The sequence below is a fragment of the Camelus dromedarius genome, chromosome 5 (genome assembly GCF_036321535.1).
Source record: "Camelus dromedarius isolate mCamDro1 chromosome 5, mCamDro1.pat, whole genome shotgun sequence".
Taxonomy (NCBI): domain Eukaryota; kingdom Metazoa; phylum Chordata; class Mammalia; order Artiodactyla; family Camelidae; genus Camelus; species Camelus dromedarius.
In genome coordinates, this window is record NC_087440.1 from 68,493,727 (window position 1) to 68,520,178 (window position 26,452).

Genomic DNA, 26,452 nt, shown 5'->3' on the forward strand with positions numbered 1-26,452 from the left:
CACCTTAATCAAGAAGTGAAAAATTAACCATCCAAAATGGGACAAATCAAAATCATTGCCACCTGATAGAATGCAATGAGAATGCCGTGTCACATCTCTGATTTTCCTGTTGAAGATGCAGTCTGAATCTAATCACAGAAACTATCCGACAAACCCAAACTGAAGGACATTCTACAAATTAACTGGTCTATAATTTTCAAAGTGTCAAGGTTATGAAAATTAAAGACTGAGGAACTGTTCTAGACTGAATGAGACTTAAGAGACATAACTAAACACAACACATGATTCTGAACTGATCCTCCGCCATAAAGAAAAGTACTGGGACAATGGGTGATACTTGAGTTGGGGCTGAGGATTAGCGGGTTGTGGTATAGAAATGTTAATTTTCTGATTTGGATGGTTATATTGTGGATATGTAAGAGAATGCCCTTGTTTGTAGAAAATGTAACTAAAAGTATTCCAGTATGAAAGTTCTCTGTACTATAGTTGGAATTTTCTATTAGTTGGTGATTGTTTCAAGAACTTTTTTTAATTATTAAAAAGAAAAAACACAACTACATCGCCAGCACCTAGAACAGGCATGGCATTCCAAGGGCTCAGTAACTATTTCTTGAAAGAATTAATGAACTATACAAACAACTACAACAATTACATGCTTAGAAATAGAGACATCCAAATATTAAATGGTTTTTTGGAGGTATGGAATTATCATAGGTAATTTGGGTATATTTTTTACCTTGTGCTTCTCTGTCTCTTAAATTTTCTGAATCAAGCGTGTTTTATTAATTGTTAAATTGGTCAGGCTGCTAACTAAGAATAATATTTTAGAAGTACCACAAGTCTCATCCCTGGTTTTGTGGGTTTCAACATTTGATGTTACCAGTTACTTGAACCAGACCCTTGGAAACTGCTTCAGTTTACCTAAGTACATAGAATACCAATACTACACGCTAATTATTACTGGGATATATAACTTCCTAGTGTCTAGAATATTCCTGCCCACTACTCAGGGCTCCCTCCTTCCCAGAATCATGTTCCCTGAGTAGTTGAATCAGTCATCAGCAGTTTGGTGAACAAGTAATTATACTATGAGGTTTGGAGAGTTTTATGGGATATTTAGTTCACATTAGGGAAAGGACTAGAGAATTTTTCTGGATCCAGACTTCCAGTGACCAAGACATTCACATCCCTTGGATACTGCTGAATAAACATTGACAAATTCTGATTAAAAGAATCCTTTTTCTGAGTTCTGGGAAGACTTACCACATAAGGGGCATGTTAATTTGATTATGTTTCGTTTGTATTGACTACATTTTGGATTAGCGTCTCCACGATGGGATTTGACAGGCATCCTAGTTCCTTTAGCAGCAAACTTACATGTCACCTCTTAAAATGAACAATTTCTGCAGTCAGTTGCTGTATGTAATACGTGGACTTGGTTTAATTAACATTTAAATTTTATATTTAATAGGTAACATATGCACTTGGTCAAATTTCAAAAGGTACAATGGGGTAAAAAGCTCTCTCCCACCCCTGTCACCTAACCACCCAGGTCCCCTCCCTAGAAGTAACAGATATTATCATTCCAGGGAGATATACATACATACATACACTTTTCACCCTATGTAATACTTTATATACTGTTCTTCACATTGCTTTTTTCACCAAGAATCTATCTTGGAGGTGATTTTATATCAATATATAAATAGCCTAATTTTTTTTAAGCACACTATATTCCACTTAATGAATGTACCATCACTTTTTTATTTGTTTTTTGGGGGGTTTTTTGAGGAGGGTAATTAGGTTTACCTTTTTTTGGTGGAGGAGAGGGGGGTAATTAAGTTTATTTAGTTATTTATTTTTAGAGGAGGTACTGGGGGTTGAACTCAGGACTCTGTATGCTAAGCATGCACTCTATCACTTGAGCAATATCCTCCCCCTACCATCATTTTTTAACTAGTCTCCAACTAATTGACACTAAGATGGCTTCCAAACGTTCACTATTACACAGTGTTCCATGTACCTAAGTCATTTTGCACACAAGCAAATATATTTTTAGGATGAATTCCTAGCAATGTAATTGCTAAGTCAAAAATATGTGCATTTTTAACTTTGATAAATATTGATACAGTGCCAAACTGTCTCCCTTAGAAATCACAAGAGAGTCTCCCTGAGTATTAGCAAAGTTCTGGATTTTGCCTATCTGGTTATGAAAAAAGTATATGTCAGGAGTTTTAAGCCACATTTTCCTTACGTTGAGTAAGGCTGAGCATCCTTTCGCGCTGACTTCCTTTCCTATATGGTTGGTATAGCGACTTGCTCCTTTTTCTATTGAGTTTATTTGTAAAAGCACTTTATAATTTATAAATTTTAGCCTTTATGTGATATGAGTTGTAGATACTTAACACCAAATTGGAGTATGTCTTTTGCCTTCCTTATGGTAGTTTTTGCCTTGAGAGCACAAACTCTGGAAACTATCTGGGTTGAATCTTGGCTCTGCCACTCACCAGCTCAAGCAACTTAACTTGTCTGTGACTCAATTCATCAGTAAAGTGTTGACATTAACAGTACCTGCCTCACAGGTTGTTGTAATTAAAAAAAAAAATATATGGAAAGGGCTTAGGAAATATGTGACACATGACAAGGACTATAAAAGTATTTTTTAATGTAGTCAAATTTAATGTCTATCATTTTAGATGCCATTTCAAATAAAAACTTATTTGCCTTGGCTTCAAATTCTGGAGAGGAAATTTTAAAAAGGAATTATTTATACCTTTGATAGTAATATGCACCATTTATATACCAAGCCATCCTCATAAAAAAGGGTGCTCAGTCCGTGGGAGTGCAGACCTAGCAGCGAGGTGCTTTACAGTCATCGCATTTACTTAGCACAAGCCCCTTCAGCAGGTATCATTATCCTCATTTCACCTGTGAGGAAACTTAGGTTCACAGATGCCAAAAGACTTGTCCAAGGCCAGGCTTCCTTTGTGATTTGCAAATGTTCTTTAATCTTTTTTCTCAATGTGCCTGCTGCAGGTCCCCAAGGCACATCTTGTGCCTATACCCAGGTTCCCTCAGTGAACTTTCAAGAGAGCCCAATGGCCAGCTGTTTGCCATTCATTCATTCACTCAGCAAACTCCAAGCCAACTCCTTCAAACTTCCTCCAGTGACCCTGGCTCTGCAGGTTGGAATCCCTTTTGACTCCTCTCACAGAATTCTCCCTCCTCTAAAATGTCTCGCCTCCACCCATTCCTTCCATCCCAGCCTCCGCCACTCTGGTTCAGTCCTATCTTTCAAAAGGACTGTAGGTGCAAGAAGGTTCTAAGGAGGCTTCCAGCTGACTTCCACAATCTTTCCTCTCCAATTTCGTCTACAGTGCTGCCCAGGTGACTTCCCCAAAGCTCTTGTCTTGCCACTCCCCAGCCCTCAAGCCTTCGGAGGCTCCCTCTGCCTGCAGGTCCTTACCTTTGCCATTTGACCCATCCTACCCTGCCAGTTTTGCTTCTAAGACTCCCCTCTTATCCAGCCAAAATGAATGCCTCACTACTCCTTGATCAGGCTTCCAGTCAGCTTGTTTGTCCAGCTTAGAATTTCTCTCTCCACTTTCTCTTCCAGGCCACTCAAGCTTCCTGAAGCTGTCCTTTATTCCAAGTATACTCACTTCACTCATTATCCTCGTCACCTCTTGCCACTCCACAGTTTTTAATATAAAATTCTTGAGAGCCAAAATCCCACCTTCCTTGTTATTGACTGAAATGCTTTTAAAATGGGTACAGCTGATAAACCCCACAATCTGTTTTCTAATGGGGGCACATGGTGTGCCAGGCCTGCTCCCTGCAGCAATCAAGCCTGGCCTATTAGAACTCAGCTCGCCTCACAAAAATGTCAGTCTAGTCAAGTGCCCATCACAAGCTTCCGTTTTCCTTTCATCTGATGGCTGTCAGCTGACACCTGAAAAAGGCACAGCACAGAGATCATTCTGGAAATGTTAGTCGTATGAACAAACTGAGCTGGTGAGACCATCAGAACGTTAGATCAACGTCCGTGTTTCAATAAAAGAAATCAAGGCACAGAAAGGGAAGAGGCTCGCCCTAGGTCACACAGCAAGAAAACAGAACTAGATCTAGAACCAAGGCCTCTTGACTTAAGTTCAGGGCACGTTCCTTTGCATCTTGGAGCCATACAGAACAAGGGTCAGCAGCCTCAGCTACCTGAGGTCACAGCGAAACACATTACCACCAGTTCACTACCTGTTCCTTTTTCTCTCACTCATCTCAGAGCCTCCTTCGCCCTTCCCACAACACAATCTTTCCTCTTTCCCAAGTCTCAGTTTTAAAGATAGTGGCCCCGAGCGGCGAGAGGAACTTCCCAGGCTGTATCGACCAGCCACGGACAGAGAAAATACCCGGTGCCGGGTGTCGTATCCACAGTTTAGGAAGACGCCACCTCGGCTCTCCTGAGGTCTGAACTCAGCCTCCGGCCCCGCCCAGCCCCGGGCCCGCCCCCAAACGCGCGTGTTCCCTCCCCAAACACACATGGCCACGCCCCAAACGTGGCGAGCCCAGTCTCGCCAGCCGACGGCTCGCGGCCTTTTTGCCAAGCTGGGCGGAGCTAAGTCCCCGGTCCCCGCCCCCTCCCTAAGATCCACCCTATTGGCGTAGACAGTCAGAAGCTGAGTCCAATGAGAAGGAAGGGGCGGCCGCCATGGCCCTATCCGCTGAGGCAACACAAGAACGGACGCAACTAACTGGCGGACGCTACGGCTCGGTCTTTCCGGGTCTTTCCACGCCTAGCAGCTCCTCCTGCTGACCCTGGGCCCGAGGGAAAGCCGGAAAGGACCCTTTTGATCAAGTAAGTCTGCGCTATCAGGAGTGACAGTTGGGGTCGGTCCGGAGGCGGCTGCTGCGCGCCCCGCAAAGCTCGGGACCGGAGAGGGGATTGGGAGGAAGGCCTGAGAAGGGGGCGGGGAGGAGTCGAGCACGTGGATCGCCGGCCTGACCGTGGCGTGGGGTGGGGGCTGGGCCGGCGAGCTCCGGCTGTGTGCGATCTGCGAGCGCGTGGAGCCGGCTCTTCCTGTCGGCTCTTCCTGTCGGCTCTGCAGCCGTGGAGACGGGGGAGGGGGACCCCGAGTGTTGCCTCTCCGTGTCTGACCCAAAGGAACGTTTTTCTAAACCCTGATGTGAAGGTGCCACCCAACAGCTGCCAGTGGCTGGACTACGGGCCCTCGGGGGCGGTTCACCTGAAAGTTCAGGTTGTGGTTGACTTTTTTCACACGGGTCAGCCTCACAGGTAACGCGTACTGAGCGCTTACTGAGTGCGGGGCGCTGTTGACTGCTTTACGGGCATTAACCTCGCTCTCCGCACACCAGCCCTGGGAGTTAGGTTGGTAGTACCTTTGTCGGACGCTTAAGGAGCCCCGGTGAAGTGGTCACTTGCCCGAGGTAACTCACCAACTAGTAAGCGCTGGAATCGCGGCTTGAATCCAAGCTTTCCGAATTGTGACATTAGCGACAAAGCCACCCTTCCATGCTGGCACTCGCGATGTCTAGCAGGCCCCGTCGTCTCCCCAGTTGACCTCGGAAACCGTGACACCCCCTTTCCCTGGACGGGCGTGAGGTGGTCTGCAGAGCTGTCCTGTGACTCAGACAGCCAGTAGGAAAGAAGACTGAGGCGACAACTTCCTGGAGGAAACAGGCAACATTCCAAAGCCTCCAACTCTAGCTTTCAAGGGCAGTGGGAATTGTAGTTGAGGTGGTGTCCTGAGGGTCATAAGTCCTGAGGCCAGACCAGCAGGGGTGGAACTCCTTTTCCACCACTCTGTCCTTCTGGGCACGGTCGCGGCCTCCGTTTGTGAGGCAGAGTTTACAGTGCCGGCTGGGGTGGGCACGGCGGGCTCCCCGTAGAGGCCATTTCGTGTTCAGCTTTACAAACCGGTGGCGTTTGAGTTTTCCACGCCGCAGTCCGCTGGTGTCTGCAACCCTAACTCACCTGTCGCTGGATACTTAGGATGCTTCTCACATAAATATAGCACTGCTGTAGTAAAATACAATTCACAACCCATAAAATTCGCCGTTTTACGGGGTACGGTTGGGCGGGTTTTGTAGTATGTTGGCAGGGTCGTGCGACCGTCATCGCTGTCTTATTCCAGAACATTTTCGTCTCTGCGAAAAGAAACCCTGTGGCCCCAGCACGGCCCAGGCAGCTCTGAGCAGTGGAGTTGGGCTCCCGCCGAGGGCCCCGGCCATGTGCTCTGTGGGACGTTGAGGGCCGGCTGCGACGTGGGGGTGAGTGGAGCCTGCCCCGACGTTGAATGCCCCACCAAGTTCCGGGCCCACCTCGGGCCGAGGCCAAGGGAGGCCGCCTGCCACGCCACCAGCCTGAGGCCGCGGGGTCGGGCCTGTGTGGCCCAGAATGGCGGCTGGGGGGCGGGGCAGGAAGCGCCAGTGGAATGGGGGCCGCTCGAACCGGGAGCATTTTGTAGCGCGGAAAACTACCAGACTGGGAGGCAAGGCCGACCTTCCGGTGAGTGACAGCCTCCAGTAGGCGTCACAGAGACCCCACATTTGAAGCCAGGCTGGAAACATCGCTCAGGAGTTTGCAGAACTTCAGGGTAACGGACACGCCGCAGTTGAGAGACGTGCAGCCAAAGCAACCGTTGTAAAAACGAAACAAGATGACCCCACGGCAACATCAGCAACAAGGAATGGAGAAGCTAAACAGCTCTCTGAAGTAAAAAGGGCAAATCAGCACGCCCATCTGCTGGACGCGCATTTCAGGGCGAAGCCAGTTACAGAGAGCCACGGTGGATGCCATGCAAACAGCTCTCATCTGGAGCAAACTTGGCAGTTTTGAAAAGCAGAAAGCAAGTGATATAAAGATTATGTTTTCAGAATTTAGCACTATTGAAATGCTTTTCCACGCAAAGCTTTAGAGGTATACATTGCCTCCTACCAACATATACAAAAGATTGATGAACAGATAGCTAGGTTTTCAGAAGCTCTAGGTGTCTGCCAAATTATCCATCTCATTTAGATACTGTAAGAGCAAATTCACAGTTGCCTTTTCAGAGCTTTCTGTCAGCTAAGTGTCTATCTGGAACAGGAAAGGTGTCCACCTTTCTAAGAGAGGATCAACAAGCAGAAGATGAATTAGATGTAACAGATGAAAATTTTCCTAAGTTTTGACTTCCATTTTCATCTTAATATGACTCAGAATTCAGAATTGCTGAACTGTAGAACTTTATATTGGCTTGCTATGTTAAACCTCAATGGAATGCTTCTGAAAATAGGGCAAAAAAAAAAAAAATTAAAGGATATTTATGCTGACCCAAAATGAAGGTTTTAAAAAATATTACAAATCCAGTCATTTCAGCCTCTTAGTGGTAATGTGATCTTTTTGTATACTTCGTCCCCCACCTTTTTTTTTTTAAGATTATGAATTTCTCAGTATTTCATATTAATGCTCTATACCTGGCTGGGAGTCCTATATAGTAAGTCAATAACAAAAACCAAAAGATCTACCAGTTCCACTTTGCTTTTAAGTTGCCTCCAGAAAAAGTTTCTGTGTATAGTCATTCTGCTTAAGTATAAATTCTATTCCATGAATCTTTAAGTAAAAAGACAAGTTTTTTTTACTGAAACATGAAGCTTCATCATTTGATCTGTAAACTTACCTTTCAACAAGTGTATAGTCAAACAATAAAGGAAATGTGACGTGAATATCTCAGTGTTTTACAAATGGGCAAAGCATAAATTTTAAAGTCACATTCAACCTGATTCTAGTTTTAAAACAAATAAAACTACTATCATACTAAAATATTATGTATGGTACTACAGCTTTTGGAAACTAGGAATTCGGTAGAATGATGCTTAGGGAAACGTAAACAAGAACACATGGAACATCATAAATCATTTAAAATTGTGTAAAAATTTTCCAAGCTACCAACTACATAATAAAAGTCACTCTTATTCCTGAAAACATAAAACAGTTTAATCAGAGCCTTTATCAACTCATTTGGGATAACGGAAAAAAGCATATTCAAAATAGAAAAATAGACTTTCAAAAAGCTTAAAAAAAAAAAAAGAAGTGAACCTTTGTACCAATTAGTTACTTCCCACTCTCTACCTCCTCTTTTTTTTTTTTTTTTTTTTTTTTTAATGTATCTACATTCTTTTCTTCCTCTACCCCTTAGAAACCACTTCTCTCACACTCTCTCTAGGTTTGCCTGTTCTGGAGATTTCATATACGTTAAATCATACAGTATGTGGCCTTTTGTGTCCCACTTCTTTCACTTAGTATAGTGTTTTCAAGGTTCATCCACATTGTAGTATGTGTCAGTACTACATTCTTTTTATGGCTGAATAATATTCTGTTGTATCAATGTGCCACATTTTGTTTATCAGTTCATTGGTTGATGGAGATATGGATTGTTTACACTTTGGGGCAATTATGAATAATACTGCTGTGAACGATACTGTCCAGATTTTTGTATGGTTATATGTTTTCGTTTCTGCTGGGTTTTGCTAAGTCATACGGTAACTCTATAGTGAACCTTGTAAGGAGCTGCCAAGCTGTTTTCCAAAGTGGCTGCAGCATTTTACATTCCCACCAGCAGTGTATGAGAGTTCAAATTTCTCTGCATCCTCACCAGTACTTGTTATCTGTTTTATAGCCATCCTGGTAGATAAGTAGTGGTATCTCATTGTGGTTTGGATTTGCATCTACCTAATGACTAACGATATTAAGCATCTTTTCATGTTCTGTAGCGATTTGTGTATCTCTGAAGAAATGTCTTCAAATTTTTTCCTTATTTTTTAATTGAGTTATTTTTCTTGTTGAATTGTTTATATATTCTGGATACTAGATCCTTATCAAATACAGGATTGAAAAATATTTTATCCCATTCTGTGAGTTGTCTTCACTTCCTTGATAGTATTCTTTTCACAAAAGTTTTTAATTTTGAAGTCTAATTAGTTAATCTATTTTTTCTTGTGCTTTGGGTATCATATTTAAGAAACCATTGCTTAATCCAAGTTTGTGGTGATTTACACCTTTTTCTTCTAAAAGTTTAATAGTCTTAGAACTTAGATCCATTTGAGTTAATTTTTATATGTGATGTGAAGTAGGGATCCAGATTCATTCTTCTGCAGGTGAATATCCAGTTGTCCCAGCAGTTGAAAAGACTCTTCTTTCCTCCACTGAAAGGTTTTGGCACCTTTGTCAAAATCAGTTGGCATATAAATACGTGGGTTTATTCCTGGACCCTCTATTCTACTCCATTGATCTATATTTTTTTGCCAGTACCACATTGTCTTGATTACTGCAGCATTGAAATTGGGAAATGTGAGTCCTCCAATTTCGCTTTTTCTTCAAGACTGTTTTAACTATTCTGCTTCCCTTGCATTTCCCTATGAATTTCAAGATCAGTTCGTCGTTTTGCCAAAGATAGAATTTTGATAGCGATTGCGTTAAAACTATACCAGTTTGGAGACCATCTTATTTCTTCCAGTCCATGATATGGATGTCTTCCCATTTACTTAGATCCTCTTTAATCTCTTTCAACAGTGTCTTACAGTTTTCAGTGTACAAGTTATGCACTTATTTGTTAAGTTTATTCCTAGTACTTTATTCTGTTTGATGCTGTTGTAAATGTATTTGTTTTAATTTCATTTTCAGATTGTTCTTTGCTAGTATATAGAAATACTACTGATTTTTATATATTACTCTTGTAAACTGAAACCTTGCCGAATTCATGTATTAGTGCCAATAGTTTTGGTGGGTGGTCTTTTTTTTTTTTTTGGTCTAGTAGGGTTTCCTATATATAACATCATGTCATCTGCAAATAGAAAAAATTTTACTTCTTTTCCTGTTTGGGTGCCATTTATTGCTTTTTCTTGCCTAGTTGCCCCCGGCTAGAACTTCCAGTACGGTGGGGTTTTTTTGGTGGGGAGGAATTTGGCTTATTTTTTTAATGGAGGTTCTAGGGATTGAACCCAGGACCTCCTGCATGCTGAGCAGTCACTGCCACTGAGTTCTACCCTCCCCCTCCTCCAGTACAGTGTTGAAGTGGTGAGAACAGACATCCTTGTCTTGTTCTTGATCTTAGGAGGAAAGCTTGCAGTCTTTCACCATTAAATATAATGTTAGCTGTGGGTTTTTATAGATGCCCTTTATCAAGTTGAGGAAGTTACCTTCTGTGCCTAGTTTCTATCAGGAAAGGTACTGGATTTTGTCCAATGCTTTTTCTGTGTCTATTGAGGTACTCGTGTAAAGGGTTTTTTTTCTCATATACTCTATTAATACGTTTTGTGTTGATTGCTTTTCGTATGTTGAATCATACATTTATATTCCTGGGATAAATCCTACTTGGTCATGGTGTATAATCCTGTTTATATGCTTCTGGATTTGGTCTGCTAGCATTTGGTTGAGGATTTGTGTGTCTGTGTTCATAAGGTAGATCTATAATTTTCTAGTCTTGTGATTACCTTTGTCTGGTTTTGGCAACAGTAATACTAGCTTCATAAAGTGAACTGAAAAATTGCAGTAAATACCTTACATATAATTTTTATAATCTTTTGTATTATTTTCTTAGAATCACTTCTCAGAAAAAGGCAAGTATAAGTTACTTGATAAGTATTGCTCATTTTTCAAAAAGTTAAATCATGTTTATTTGTTTGAGATTAACATTGTCTTTCTAGAATAGTGATCTCTTAGAAATTATTCTTCTTTACTCCTTTAAGTACTTGAAAGACTGAAAGACTCTCTAAGAGGCAAAGCCAAGCTCAGCCTTCCACATCTTTTTTAATGTCTGTGCCTGGCAGAGTATCTACGAAGGTACTGGGATTCAGCATTTCACCTGGCAAATTGTTGAGCACTTCCTAACTAGAACAGGGTTTCTTAACCTCAGGACTATTTGGGGCTTGATAGTTTGTTGTAAGGGACCGTCCGTGTTGTAGGATGGTTAGCAGCATCTCTGGCTTCCACCCACTAGATGCTAGCAGCAGCCCACCCCTCCCCCCCAGGTTGTGACAAACAAAAGTGTCCCCAGACATTGCCAAGTGTTCCCTGGTGGGTGAAATTGTCCTTGGTTAAGAAACACTGATCTAGAAACTGATTGTACTGATTTCATATTACTGTCCAATTAAATTGTCTCTAATTTTGAATTTTAATCCCCGCTATATATTTGGTTTTGGAGCCACATTTGTCTCAGTCTGTCACCACGTACTGATGACTCTATCTTTAGCCTCATTTTCCCTCTTGGTTCCCAGACGCTTATTTACAAACATCTCGAGACTGATTTATTCAAAATGAGACTCACTCTCATCTTTTCCCAAACTGCTTTTCCTCATTTATTCTTGCTCTCCCAGGTCAGGACACTACCAATTATTCACGTATCGGTTATCAGCTCCCCTCTCTCCACCTCTCCTGTGAAATTCACCTTCTAAATCTTTCTAAATTCAGGGTTCTGTTTCCCAAGTATCACTTCTGTGTTAGTGGGTTCCTCTAACCTGAGTTGCCGCAGCAGTCTTTAACTTCCAACTTATTCCCTCCACTGCTGCCTTTAAAGTGCCCTTTCTAAAACGCAGGTCTAATCATGCTAATCACCCAGCACCCAGAGACCTTGGCATCTGATCCTGCCTGCTTCTCTAGCCTCATCCCTTAGCCCTTTTTACTTAAGGTTCTAGCCATACCAAACTGCTTGCAGGCCCCTCAGCGCACTGCCTTGCCTGACACTCGTTCTTCAGGCTGTGGTTAAAACTCTTGTCTCCCCTCGGTCCCTTTCACTCAGACCAGTCACTCCTTTCTCTCCTACTGCACCTGCAGAGATCTGGGTCTTCATCCTTAAGATGCACTACAGGAATTGGTTCATGCATTCACGTGCCCTGCTAAACAACGAGTGCCTTGAGAATGGGAACCCCAGTTTCTTTATCTCTGCCTGCTCCCCAGTGCCTAGCCCAGTGCCTGACATAGAGTGGGCACTTTGTAAATATATGTTGGATAACAAACGAAAATGCCCAGAGCAGAAGGAAGCTACCTGGGATTTCAAGGAGTTGTTTGTTCGGTTTGTTTTGGCTCAGTGAATAGTTACTAAGAACCAACTAGGTCCTGGGTGCTAGGAATAGAAAAAAAGAACAAGGGCAGGATCTTTGCCTTAAAGCATTCACATCATGTCTAATACAAGGTAGGAGTACAAACAGAAGTTCAGTACAGGGTGATAAGTGTAAGCATAATCCATTAAAGTTCACATTGAGAATGAACTATGTTTGCATTTGGGGAAGACTCATTCCCCACCCCTCAAATAGGCTTATTAAAAGTATAAAAAGATACCGTTTCATCCTACTCTTAACCCTTTCTGTATTTGGTCAACTTCTATTTATTGTGACTTTTTTAAGTGGCTTTGACTTTGTATTTCTTATTAAAATAGTTAATGTCAGCCTCCCTTATTCTGTTGCAGTGTCTGAGCCTGTGCTGTGTGAGTTGATGGTTTAAAAACATTGTCTTTGACCAAAATCACTCACCATTTATTTCAGTATTTACTGTGTCTTTCTGATCGTGCAGTGCCCAACTGTTGAGAATAGTGATGCAGGTGGACCAGTGGCCCTGCCTCCTGATGGGTGACCTAAAGTCTTTGATTCACCGTTACCTGTGTTCTTCAGTATATTCATGTATTATTTCATAACTAAGCAAATTGGAGTCATGTACAGGATGTACAATCTAAAGAAATTTTTATCTCTGAATAGAGTTGGTAATAATAATCTTATGTCAACATGGCTTATTTCTCTTACCAGTTTTCTTAACACTGAGCATACATATTTCCCTTCCTATACACAGTGCCTTCTAGTTTGTAACTTAACTAGTTAATAAATGCAACTTTATTCTTTGGCTGAGGCATAAGATAATTAATCTAAAGGTAGACCTTTGCCTGTGGTGTCCAGGAGCCATTAAAGGGATTGTTGAGGAAAATGAATAAAATTATTATACTTTTGGATGGGAGTGGGGCAGTGGGAGAATTTCAGAGAAGGGAATTACAGATAGGTAAAAGCAGACTGAGCACAAGGGAGAGATCATGAACTCACTTTTAAACATGTTGAGGCTGCTAGGTCTATGGCAGTAGACAGAAGGCAGCCTTTTAATTAGAACTTGATGCTCAAGAGGGATGCTAGGATTAGCGATGAAGCTGTATTGACAAGTAAGGTGGTATTAAGTATGAAAACAGGAGGATCTGGAACAGAACAGTGGAAAACACACATGGAGTGGGTACCCAAAAGAAACTAGAAAAGGATGAACTTGACAGGTAAGAGGAGAACCAAGTGGAAGATTCCAGAAGCTAAAGGAAGAGTGATGCTTCATGCTGTCACACGTTGCAGGAATAAGGGCTAAAAAGAGACTGCTAACTTTGGCAAGGAGGCCATCATTAGTTAATACCTCAGCAAGAGCATTTTAGCAGAAAGATGAGGATAGAGGAGGTCTGACTGCAGTGGGTTGAAGAATGATTGGAGAACAAAGTGGAATGTATACCTGTAGACCGTGCTTTCCGAACATTTCTATTCCTTTTGGGTTAGAGGTAGAGCACATACAAATGAAAAACATGAGCATGTTTATATAAGCTGAGATAAGGAGAGGGGAAGATTGATTAAACATATATGGGAACAGATGTCTGCAGCGTTTGAGAAGAAAATGAGATAAACAGCCAGGTGGGAAGGGTTTGCCTGGAAATGGTACAGGGACACCTGTTTCTCCAAAACAAGAGAGAAGATGATAAAAAGTAGTAAAGGCAGACGTTTGTGGAGTGGATGGGAAAGAAATTGGGCTATTCCTGCTGGTAACATATCTCTTCTCTGTGAGGTGGGGAGCTATGCTATCTATTAAGGGTGACTGGCAGGAAGTAGGAAGGGATTTTAGGAGAGTGGTAAAACCCTGGACTGTCAGGAGTGAATCAGACTAGGAGTAAATAAAATCAGGTTAATTTATAATGTCCCAGCAGAGAATGAAAGTGAGACATTTATGATGACTCCAAGTCAGCATGGCTATATAACTTGCTCTAGTAGTGCTTACTAATTCTGGCACGGGACTAGAGAGTGGTTGGTTAAATTAATCCAGGTTGTGGAGTGGCGCAGTGGGGGAGGCAGAATGACTCTGAAGCAAGCAGATCGAGTACTACATTACAGAATTCATGCAATGTTTGGTTAAGTACTATACTCACTAAATTACTCTTCCTTTGTATTGAATTAGCCCCAGCTCACAATCATAAGTTGACATGAAAGTTGTTGGATAAATACAGAATTCTGGAATGCAGATCCAGACTTCTAATGCTCTGTTTGATGCTAACAGGCATTCCCCACTCAAAAGTAGAAGTTGAGAAATAAAGGCAAATAGATTTTCCAATCTATCGTTTGGTTGCACTCAGCCTTAAAAATTTGTTTCTAATTTTGTTATGGCATTTGAATATGTTTTTAAAGTGTATTCAGTAAGATATCACAATGTCTCCGGTGGAAAAGATCAGCAGGCATTAGGAAAGCTTGAAACTCCCAGCAACTGGTTCATGTACTACAGTTCAGTCTTTTTAAGAATTCCTAATATGATTCCCAGTGTTAAAACGTGTGATGATTTGCTGATTTAAGTGAAAAGCACATTGAGAAGTAATATGCAGACCTTGCTTAATTTGTTCAGTTTGCCTTGGTCAGTATTGAAACTGAGTAGGAGAAAGTGTTCACTGTTAACTATTCTCTGTGAATAGGGATGTGTGTGAATTGAAAGAAAAATTATTATATGCTCTGGTGTTATCTGAAAAGAAGTCTCGCCTAAGAGGGTTCTCATGCCAGGCTCAAACTGTCATTGTGAAGTAAACTGTAAGAGTCTGTCAGTGCCTCCACAGTGACCCAGGGAATGGAGGTTGGCAGGTTGGTGGGCCAGGCATCAGCTGTGAGGTGAGAGGACTTTAGCCAGAAAAGTGGCTACAGACACGTTGGATTCTATCCATGTGTCTGCCTGGTGGCGGTCCTTTTATAGGTGAGGCTTGGTGACGACTTTGATGATAACCCAAGTTGGGCCAATCCTTTTGCCTACTTCTGAGCATGAGGGAAGCAAACAGAAGAGAAAAGTGTGCATACATGCGTTTGTAAGTAATTTTCTTTTTTTCTCTTTCAGGAGCTGGAATGCATAAAAGCAGCTGGCAGAATAGAAGACATGGGAGAAGGAGCCACTCGCAGAACCCCTGGTTCAGACAGCATGGTTCTAATGAGAGGCAAGTGCTGCCGTCCAGTGTCTTTCTAGCGTTGCCAGCACCCTCACACGCACATGACTCACTGGGGGTCTCGGCAAAATGCAGGGTCTGAGGGGCCCAGCCGGAGTCTGCACTTCTGACAGGCTCCCAGGGGGATGTCTCTGCTGCAGATCGGCCTGTCTGCCACGCTGGGGTAGTGAGGAGCTGACCACACTTGTCTTGCTTTTCAGAGTGACCATGACTTCTGACCAGAGCCTTGGCCACAGGCTTAGAACTAAACATTATCTGATACAACTGAAGAGCTGCTTCTCCATTTTGTAGACTTGCTCTATCTTCTTTTTTTTTCAGCCTGTGAAAATAGCTTTCCGGCAACCTAACTTCATTAATTCAGCCTAAATCCTAAGTAAGGCTATATATAGTATATATGATAATATAAATAATATTGTATTTAGTAAACGCAGAAAGTTATAAATAATACAATGAACACCAACACTGTACCTTCCACCTAGCTTAAAAAAATAAAACTTAGTGTATATTTAATTGAAGTCCCCATAATAAATATTTTCCACACTCTACTTATTTCTCTGCATGAATTAAATACAGTCTAGTCTTAGAACAAGATACACCCCCTCCCTTCCCCTCCCCAAGAGAAAACACCTCTTCACAGTTCAAGGCTGCTGACATGACCTCTGGCCATAGGAAGTCTTTGCACGGCCCCCTCCTCGCCAAAGGAGACCCGTATGCCAATTTCAAAACTTCCACGCTCCAGATCTCCTTTTAAAATGGACAGATTCCAGTTATAGGAGCAGAATATGTCAAATGCCAGGATGTTTCTCTAGAACAGATGAACCTAAACAGTGATGATAGAAAGCATCTGAATGTGGAAGGAACAAGGACCTTGGAGTTAGGAGATCTGGGTTTGACACTCTGCTCTTTCCTGTGTGAAACTGGGCAAGCTACTTAGTGACTTGGAGTCCCTCTTCCTGTACAGTACTTCTCTTGTGAGGTTCACAATAATGTATGTAAAGCCACTGTCAGGCTGCTTGGCTCTGAATCGGCCCTCTGTACCTGGTGGGCTTCATTAGATGCAGCAGAAAATATTACTCTGAACCAAAGTCCCAAACTTGACCCATATTTAAAAAGAGCAAGTCAGCACCCAATATTTGTATGTTTTATAAGGAGAAACATAGATACTTTTGGGCTCCAGGCCTTCCCACAAGAGTACAAAGTGTAGCAAAATGTGATCTGTGCAAGAAGAGAGTCTTGACTCAGCTTGGCAGAGTTGCGTGGAAACACAGTGGACAGCCACCTTCTGGGCTCCATGTGGAAAGAATGGAGCAGCAGTCCTTGGACTAGAAACGTAGACATTTGTCATGACACTTAATCCTTCCTCCTCTTGCTGCTGATCACAGACAGGCTGCCTCAGGAAGCTCTGGGCCAAAGAAGGAAAATAAATAATTCCCCTGAAACTGTGCATAGTTAGTATTAATAGACAAAAGAGAAAGTTCTTTCATTCCTTCATCCTGGTTTTGCAATTTGTTTTCTTTTTGGTATTGTGGGGCAGGGGAAGTTCTTGATTGTAGCAGGATTCTAAAATTAGGTCTTTTGTTTTATCATTATATCCTTTAGTCTAAAATTGCCACGGAAGTGGCTTATAGTTTTGCAAAGTGAGTGTTTAAACCATGGCTCTATCCCAGTATTACTGAGCAAATCACCTCTGTGCCCTGAACCCCAGTTTCTCCATCTGTAGGGTTGGGTAGCCAAGTAAAGTTTAAATTCTCCATACTGCTCAGTCCAATAAAGAATGAAATTCACCTGGCCTTGTAACTGTTATTGAGCTGACAAATAAGCCCAGCTGGTGAAATTCTTATTGGCCAAGATCTCTGTTCTCATTTTCATCTGGAAAATTCCAAAAGACCTCACAAAATGCTCAAATGAGCAGATACAGAAAGAAAATTACTGTTACATGCATTCACTTAAGGATGAGAAACCAAAACCTTGCCCCAACTTAGATATATTTGCATTAGGCAAACTGCTTCCAAGGAAAAGAGGGGTCACTGCTCCCCAAGTAATTGGGGATCAGAGGGTCAGAGGTGAAGGCTGTGGAACTGTAGGACCCCACAGTCAGAGAATTACTGGGACTCAAGCCCTTGGCTACAAGTTACCGTGACTGTGTGTCAACAGGCATAATGCGGAGGCACAGCAAAGCCCACGGCATTCCAGCCACTGTGATGACGAGGCCCCCTCCACCTCATCCGGCACAGCTGGCAGTTCTTCTGTGCCAGGTAAGGCAACCTGCTGGACAGATCTCCTTCCGCCCTGCCAGTGGGGAAAGATAAAAAAAATCCTTGTCCTGCCTCCTCGTCTGGTTACGTCTGTTCTGGCTGCTTTTCTCCTCAGCCTTGTGTGTGTGTGTCTTCACTTACATGTGGGTATACTTCATGTGTGTCACCAGCCCGTTCCTGGCTCAGAGGAAATTCTGGGAGCAAACTGAAACACTAAAGGGAGGAGCTGGCTGTCTAGAATGATGATCCTGAGGCAAACAGCTCCCCCAGTGCTGACTTGGGCCCAGGATGGCGCTAGCCCACCTCCTGCCCTCAGAAAAGTCCAGCAGCTGTGAGGGCTGGTGGACAGGCCCCTGGGCTCCTTACTGCATGGCTCAGTGCATGGTGTTTTAAGTTGGATTTTATTTCTTTTCACTAAAGATCTACCAGGTTATTACTATGATCCTGAAAAGAAGCGCTATTTCCGCTTGCTCCCTGGACATAACAACTGCAACCCCCTCACGAAGGAGAGCATCCGGCAGAAGGAAATGGAGAGCAAGAGGCTGCAGCTGCTAGAGCAAGAGGACAAGCAGGGAAAGGTGGGCTCCACGCTCCCGCCAGCTATCCTGTCCCCTCCTCTCCTGCCAGCCTCCGCCCACTGCCGCAGGGAAGTGCCAATTAAACGCCCCTGTAACACAGCGCAGCGCACTTTAGGGAGGGTTGCAACGAATTTTCCCTGACAGGAACCTGATGAAGAGAGTAAGAACAGGCAAGAAATCTCCTCCCACCGCCACCCTGCTTTTCTTATTTGCTAGGCCTCATCAGTAATTCTAACATCTCCTTCCCCAGGAGACTCACAGGTAGCAGTATGATAGAGCTTCGGTAACTGTGTATTTTAAATAGAAAATCAGGGTGTGTGGTTTAGATATGAGGATTTCTGGTATCCCTTCTGGGGGTGGATGCCAGGGTATTTTGATGATTATGGGACAATAGAATGGACAATCTAGGCCCCACAGTCACCATAGGTCGAATGGAAAACACAGTGCAGACCTGAGTGTCCAGTGCCATCGCTGCACTCAGTAGTAGCTCAGTGGCCTCATTTCCCCAGGTATACATTGATGGGGGCTTGGAGGGGTGCCGAGCAGACTTCCCAGCTCACACATGCTTTATCGTAATGGGGTTTTCCTCTTTCCAGGGAGAGGAGGGCCGACTACACACTAACTGAGAACTATCACAAAGTAACTCTCCCTTGGATGTGTTGTAGCAAAGGAGACCATCAGATTTTTATGCATGTGATTTCTGCCAGCGTAGTACCTATTTCTTCGTTGCATGCTATGAAACTAAGAACAGTCTCCATTATCCTGTAACATAAAACCTCATCGAATCTTTCTTTTTTTTTTTTAATTTAGAAAATAGCCAGGTTGGGATTTAATGCATCTTCCTTACTACAAAAAAGCAAGCTGGGTTTTCTCAACGTCACCAGCTATTGCCGGTAAGACAGTGCCTCCTTGTTATGTTTTCTTCATGAATGCTTTTTTCCTATTTCTTATTTTTGGGGTCCAAGAATCCAGTCAGAATAGAGCACGTAGCTACTCTGTGAGGAGTCTTCACAATTGAGTCTCCAGCTCACAGCCTACCTTCTATTGCTGAAGTCAGCCCTGAGAGAGTCATTCTTCCTTGGGGGGAGGGGGGCCCCTCCTGCTGGTCTCCAGGGAGAGCGGAGAGGGGCTCTAGGCAGCGAAACTGGGCAGAAGTTTCTCAAGATGTTTCCTCTGTGTTACTTGTAAATCATTTTTAGTTTAGTAGAAGGTTCTTTAACTTCATCTCATCAGACTTCTGCCTCCTTTTCCCTTTCTAATGAGTTGTCACCAAAAATGGAACATTAAATGGATGTGTACTAAATTTTATCTAAATACTTGTGATGTCTGATACAGTTCTAACTAAAACCCTGTGAGATAGGTTGACACTTCCCCCAGGTTCCAGCTGAAGAGACCGAGACTCAAAGTGGGATGATTTGCCAAAGGTAAAACTAGAAAGGGTGGGATCTGTCCTGATTCCTAGGCCTGAGCTTCTGACCCCTGCACTCTGCTGCCTCCCACTGTGCCTGGGCCAGTGAGGAAACAACACTGTGTGGGTGGCTTACAGGAGGCGGCCCCCTTCAGGGAAGGCCAGTCCTGCAGGCAGTGTCCACCAGGGCAGGTAGAGGCGTGTCCCTCCTTCTGAGAGGGAGATGGGTTAAAGGTCTAGTTAGAGAGATCTGTTCTCCACCCTAAAATCTGCTCGGTCCTCGGAGAGGGAGAGGAGCGCTTAGATGGGTGGCTGTGTGCCTGGCTTCTCATTAACTGTGTGCTCTTCAGCAGGTTGTCCATTTCTCAGGCACATTCTCTTTGTCTCAAAAGAAAGAGTTGTGTAGGTGATCCAAAACAAATCCCTCTAGTTCTGACTTTCTTTGACCCTATGAATGGGCCACCCATTTCTTTGCTTTAGTTTTCCTAAGAATTCTAAAATTGAGATTCTTTGGGGCCTTGCTCAACTCCATTTCTGAGATTTAATATGGAGAGGAGAGGGCTGACCAGGGGAGATGGTCTTCAGGGGACAGGGCAGAACCCCAGCATCTTCTTTATGGATATCTCCGTATGGCATCCATACCCGCCCTGCCCCCTCTTTCTCCTCTGCAGTTTAGCCCATGAGCTGCGAGTGAGCTGTATGCAGAGGAAAAAGGTCCAAATTCAGAGCTCGGATCCCTCCGCTTTGGCAAGTGACCGATTTAACCTGATACTGGTGAGTGGGAGGGAGCTCTCTGTGGTGCCAGGAGCATGGTTGCCATCCCCCAGACAGTTCATGGCTTAGCATTGAAGCCAGTTGCCATGAAAGCAGGTGGCATCTTCTTAGTCTTATGGTTTTAATAAGCGCCTATCAGGTACCCATTGGCAGGTGCCAAGCTGGCAAGATAGGCTGTGATTGACCATCATTACCCTCATTACAACTCTGTCACTTGACATTAGAGCCAGGGCCCACCACACACTGACTGAAAATGATCACAGAGTAACTTTCCCTTGGATGTGTTGTGTACACAATTGAAAATGTACACAGTGGAGCAGGGGCTTCTAATCCTCTCTGTACTAGGCAGGATGGTGGCCAGACCTGAAGCCCCAGTGTCCTTCAGTGGCAACAGCGTATTAGTCCCTTGCTTGCTGTCACTGACTTCAGTAGCAGGGGCCTGCAGGCTGTGTCCCTGGGCCTACACAACCAGCATACCTCCATTACATCATCTGCAAGAAGCAGAAAGTCTTCTCTGCTTGTGGTTATACCTGGGCTGGAAGCCAGGGCCAACTACTTGAGCTTACGGGCCAGAGAAATGTTGGCAGAGGACCAGAAGGTTCACTGCAAACAGGAGCCACACCTCTCTGCTAGACTGGCAACTTGAGGCCACAGGAGAGCGTAGCCTGCCCTGCAAGCCCTGGCCTTCCTGGAGGCCAAGGGATAGCCAAGGAGAGTGAGAGAAGGATACGAAATAGAGAGCCTCAGCCTGGTGGCTTGCTGACAGGACTGGAGGCCAAGGCTACAGAACTGACCCTTGAGGTCCTGCCCCAGGAGACTTCAACAGCAGAGCCCTCCCACGTTAAGGGAGGTTGGAATCCGGGACTCACATACTCCCCTGTGTTTGGGGTACAGTTTGACCTCAGTCAGTAGAATACTTTCTTGCAGTGGGTTCCCCTCAGGAGCTCTTTCCCGGGGTTCTTCAGTAAGCCGGGTGGGGACAGTGGAGGTCACTGTGCACCTGCTACCTAGCGTAGCCTGGGTGCATGGTCTTCACGCTTTGTTTCACACAAACTGTGTGCTGGCTCTTGGAAGACCTTCCTCTCAGGCAGAGTCACGATGACTGACTGGCTGGTATGACCAGAGGGGTGAAAAGTGCTGTTTGCCACCCAGGGATCAATTTTTTTGGATCTGACTCTACCACTGGTAATGATTCTTCAGGAGCATAATTGTCCTTCCCAAGTGAACTTGCAAAGTGAGTGCATTTTCACCAGCATCCAAACCCATGTATGTGTGTATATTTTATATTTATGAATTTATACAAAGCACATAAATATGTAGAAGTTTTGCTTTGAAATAATTATTAACCATAGTTTTTAATGAAAAAAGAAAATTAAAAAAAATAACCCAGATCCCAATGCAGTCTTTTCTTTTGTAATTTTTTTTCACTGCAATGCCCTTTTTTTTTTCTTTAATTTGGTGGTAATCACAGGTCCTGTATAATAGGAATACAATTTTGTCTCCTCTTTTTAGCCCCTTGGCAATTATAACTAGCATTTTCCACATTACTGTGTGACTTTCATGATGGCTACATGCTCTGTCACCAAGTGGTTCATCTGAGCAGTTCCTTTGGATGGACATAAGGACTCTTCCAAACCCAGTTCTGAGTCGGGTCACTGTGCAGACCTCAGACTCCTGGCCATGCCCCCTCACTGCCATTTCTATGCCTGAATTGTGAGACCAGGCACCTGTTAGCTTTGCCCAGTGGTGGCTACACCAAGTAGGGGCAAGTGAGATCATTCCACACTCCCTTATGGACGGGAGCTCTCAAGCGGTGAAAATTCACAAAGCATGGGGGCTGGGGAGATGGGCTTAGGCAACCCACCTGGCTCAGCCTGGGAGGTCACCTCCAGTCCACGTCTCCCCTCCAGGCGGATACCAATAGTGACCGGCTCTTCACGGTAAATGATGTCAAAGTCGGGGGCTCCAAGTACGGCATCATCAACCTGCGCGGCCTCAAGACCCCTGCACTCCGGGTGCATATGCATGAAAACCTCTACTTCACCAACCGGAAGGTACCCAGTGTGCTGTCTAGGGGGCAGTCTTTACATTGCAGTGGGCTGATGGCTGTATCTGTAAGAAGCTGTGACTTTCTGTTCTTTGGGACATGAGCCACAAGACGGCTACATGTTGAAAATGGTTTCTGGGTGAAGTGAGATCCAGTACGCCTTCAGAGTTAGGTTTGTCCCTGCCATTGCCCAGAATTCATCCCTGCCCCGGAGAGTGTACCAGATGTCTCATTGTGAGGCCCATGCTGAGTAGGAAGAACTGAGGCCTGGGGGCTACTTCCTCCTGTTCCCTCTCTAGGCTCTACATGATAGGGTAGGGAGCTTCCCCGTTCTCAGGATGCTTGTTCCAGCCCCCTTTCAAGGAGTGAGAAAAGAAGAAAGAAGTCACATACCTGTATTCCACAAGAAAGTATTTGTCTGTTTCTCTCCATGAGTTGGCAGTCAAACCAATTTTTGCATCTTGCTATGTGCTTCCTCACCAGGTGAATGCTGTGTGCTGGGCCTCACTGAATCATTTGGATTCCCACATTCTGTATCTTTTGGCAGGTAAAGGGGTTTGGTGGGTAGGCCATGCCCTGATATGGACCTAGGCATCTGTGGGGTTTGTGAGATGGTGTCTTAGTCTCTAGAAGTCTGGGCCATTCTGCACATACACCTCACCCTGTAGGAAAGAGCGGTGCACATGGATAGAAAATAAGGCTTCGCATGAAGCACAGAGAAGTAGTTGAGGTCCTAGGATGATGTCACTATGTGCCAGACACTTCTGAAACTTGAGTCAGTGCTTTAACAGAGGAACAAAGCAGAAGGGAACAGTAAAGTCTTGGAAAGGAACCCCAGATCCTCCTGAGGCCAAGGAGGAGCCCAGAGCTGCAGTGGTCCTGGGGCAAGGGAGGCTGAGGGCAGGCACCAGAGGAGGAGGCTCCTTTGACATTGGACTGGGGCTGTGGGCTCTGGCCCTAGGTCACCAGCCGGAGATGGCTTCTTTAGAGCACTCTTCATTCTAGTCTGTGCCTTCCCTTCCCAGAGAGCCATCAAGGATTTGGAGGAACATAGTATATACTGTGTAGTGTCAGGGGAGCTGGGTCCTTCCTTGCAATCCCTGGGGGCTCAGGGATGAGGATGCACAGGACAGCTGTCCATCATGTCCTTCATGGAGTGAAGTTGTTTGACCCAAAGCCACACATTACTGAGTCTTACAGTTCATTTCCGTAATAAATGAGTTCTTAGAACTATGTGACCACTTGTTATACCGAACATCAACTTCACGAGTTGTCATGAGGTTAACTAGTTAACATCCATGAATTCACTTAGCACAGTGCGTGGCCATGTCATGGTTCCTCAACAAATGACGCCTGAATTGGAACCTGGTTTTTTCAGGGTTTTTTTTAACAGTTTGTTCCACAGCACTCTATTTTGAAAGGTTTTAAAGCCTAAAGCACATTAGAGATCTGATTATAAATTTTATGTAAGACAAACAGAGAACTTGTGTGTTCTGTAAATTGAAAGTTTTATGTGGCTTTCATTTCGTCGGGTTCTGGGGAGTGATGGGACCATGTGTTATTGTGATGATCTTACCAGAGGGCAGAAGAGATCAGGCCTTAGAGAGAAAACAACCTGCTCTCATTTCTGATCTTCAAATGATACGGCACTGTCTCCACACTTTTCTCGGTGGGCTAAAGAGAGGACAAAAATCCACACACAGGCGTACCTCAGAGATATTGTGGATTCGGTTCCAGACCACTGCAGTAAAGCGAATACCACAATAAAACAAGTCACACAAGTTCTTTGGTTTCCCAGCCTGTATAAAAGTGATGTTTACACTATACTGTAGTCTTTTAAGAGCGTGATAGATGCTCATCATCTGAGCCTTTAACAAGTCATAATCTTTTTGAATCAAAGATCACTGATCACAGACCACCAATAACAAATATAACGACAATGAAAAGTTTGAAATACTGTGAGAATTGCCAAAATGTGACACAGACACAAAATGAACAGATGCCATTGGGAAAATAGTGCCAGTGGACTTGCCCTAACACCTGGTCACCACACACCTCCTGTTTGTTCAAAACAAAGCACACACTGTCTGCAAAGCGCAGTGAAACAAGGTATGCCTGTAATTGGGTTTAGAGAGTGTGGTCTCTTGCAGTTTGATCAGTGGCTTGCCCTCTGGTGGTCATTTCAGGTAATCTTCAGGCTTTTGTGCACCTGCTGCTTCTGCTGAAGGTCGTGGAAGTTTCTCCCTTTACAAAACCTGATTCAGACCTGTGCTCGCTCTGCGCTTTTCCCCAAAGAGTGGTGGGAAGTTAGACTGCATTTTTTCTGCACTTACCAGGTTATGCATTGACCTGTGGCCTATGAAAGGATTAAATCTATGATACTGGCCCTGTAAGAACCGTACAGGTTTTGAGTGTAACCTGGCTTTCAGCCATAGTCACTAAAAGTGCACCTGGGTAAGGACTTTCTCCCCACATCTTTGCCCTTAAAACCCAGAAGGAAAAGAGATTTATTTCAGAAAGAATTGAGCTGCCCGACATGGCGTTCTCATTTATAATTTCAGCAGCCACTGTCCTGGACATCCTTAACATGGGGCTGACTACCCAGTGCAACATGATAAGCCCACGTCATACATTCGGACTGTCAAGACTGGTGCCTCATTATGTGGCAGAGATGTAGATTTTTCAGTGAGGTGTGCGTGAGTGTTCGTTCCACCAATGTCTGTTGAGCATATTCAGTCCCTGTGCAAGGTGCTGGACCTGGGCAGCTGAACGGGTGGTCAGTCTATGCAGTGATGTCTGTGGGGCAGTTGAATACAATAGGGTGCAGAGATGGGGGCAGCCTTTCTGGAGGTGGTTCCCACATGGGAAGGAGAGGACAGAGCTCCAGTCAGAAGGAAGAGTGAGGAGAGAGCTTGGCACCTTTGCAGCAGCAAGTGGTTTGGTATCCGTGATGTCTCTGGCTAGGTAGGGCCTTGCAAGTCCAGATCTTCAGGCTGTGGGGTGCCCCTGGAGGACTGTGGTCGAGGAGCCATTTCTTACATAGCAGTGTGGGTGATGGGCTGGTGAGGGTGAGACCTCGGACAGAAGGCCGCTGTGAGAGTAAGAGGGCAGTGGAGAGGGGGAGAACTGATGGGCAGCGGGGGAGGAGAGGCATGAATCCAGGAGGCTTAGGATCAAGGCCAGGGAATCTTGGTGATAGGAGAAGGTCCAAGGCTGGAACACCAAGAGGAGTGTGTAGTTAGAAACTGCTGCTCGGCACAGGGCAGGACTGAAAAGTATTCATCAGATTTAGAAATTAGGAGCTCGTTGGAGACTTTGGGTAGAATGTTCCAGGCGAGGGTCAGACCTGGATTTCAGTGGGTTGAGTCAAAGAAAGGCAAGGAAGTGGGGATAAACGTAGGTTCCTGTTGAGAGAAGTTTGGCTCTGAAGGGAAAGGAACCAAATCAGTCAGAAGAGAGACAGTCCAATAGAAAAACAGACAAAGGGAATAAAGAGGCAGTTCAAAGAAAGGGAAACCCAAATTATTGTAATCAGAGGTAGTCAGGGGAATGCAAATTAAAATGAGATATTTTATGCCCATTCAGATGAGCACAGATTTTTAAAGTCTGATAGTGCCAAATTTGGCAAATGTGGAGAATGGGGGAAGCTGCCGGTGGGAGTAAATGAGACAGCCACTGTAGGTTGCAGGTGAATGTACCCTCCCGCCCCACAGTTCCACTCCAGGTACAGACACTGGAGCCATGTTTCCAAACTTGAGTCATAACCTATCAGAGGACCATGAAATCAGTTTATTGAGCAGCTTTTTGTTTTAATGAAGTAGACTAGAAAATATCAGTTTCGTATTTAGTAACATTAAATATTTTATGAAACTTTAAAATGCCTGTGTGTATATAGCACGTTGTAGTGTAAAGTGAAATTCTTACCATGGATGTAAGAAACTGCTTTAGAGAAGCCTCCCACACATGGGAGTGGGAGACAGGATAGGAAGAGAGGCTCATTCCAGCCATGGAGCGGAGGAGAAAAAAGGGCCAAAACAATCTCAGTGCCCATCAGCAGGAGATGGGATAAATAAATTGGGGTGTATTCTTACATGAGGATGCTCTGTGGTGATGACAGATGAGCTGGAGCTGCAGAC

General features: G+C 44.2%; 1 protein-coding gene across 4 annotated transcripts in view; it reads left to right on the forward strand.

Moving 5' to 3' along the window:
• The first annotated feature begins 4,722 nt into the window (after positions 1-4,722).
• Positions 4,723-26,452, forward strand: part of DCAF4 (DDB1 and CUL4 associated factor 4) — a 28,497-nt gene continuing 6,767 nt past the window's right edge. For 3 of the 4 annotated variants that reach the window (XM_031453991.2, XM_010976554.3, XM_064486093.1), the window contains exons 1-8: positions 4,723-4,852; positions 15,149-15,245; positions 17,409-17,509; positions 17,930-18,087; positions 18,898-18,980; positions 20,167-20,269; positions 22,180-22,323; positions 22,800-22,849. In XM_031453991.2, the coding sequence (XP_031309851.1) occupies positions 15,157-15,245; positions 17,409-17,509; positions 17,930-18,087; positions 18,898-18,980; positions 20,167-20,269; positions 22,180-22,323; positions 22,800-22,849 (728 nt within the window). In that variant the 5' untranslated portion in view covers positions 4,723-4,852; positions 15,149-15,156. Of the gene's footprint in view, positions 4,853-15,148; positions 15,246-17,408; positions 17,510-17,929; positions 18,088-18,897; positions 18,981-20,166; positions 20,270-22,179; positions 22,324-22,799; positions 22,850-26,452 lie in introns of those variants that run through there. The other variant, XM_064486094.1, reaches the window with a different exon arrangement.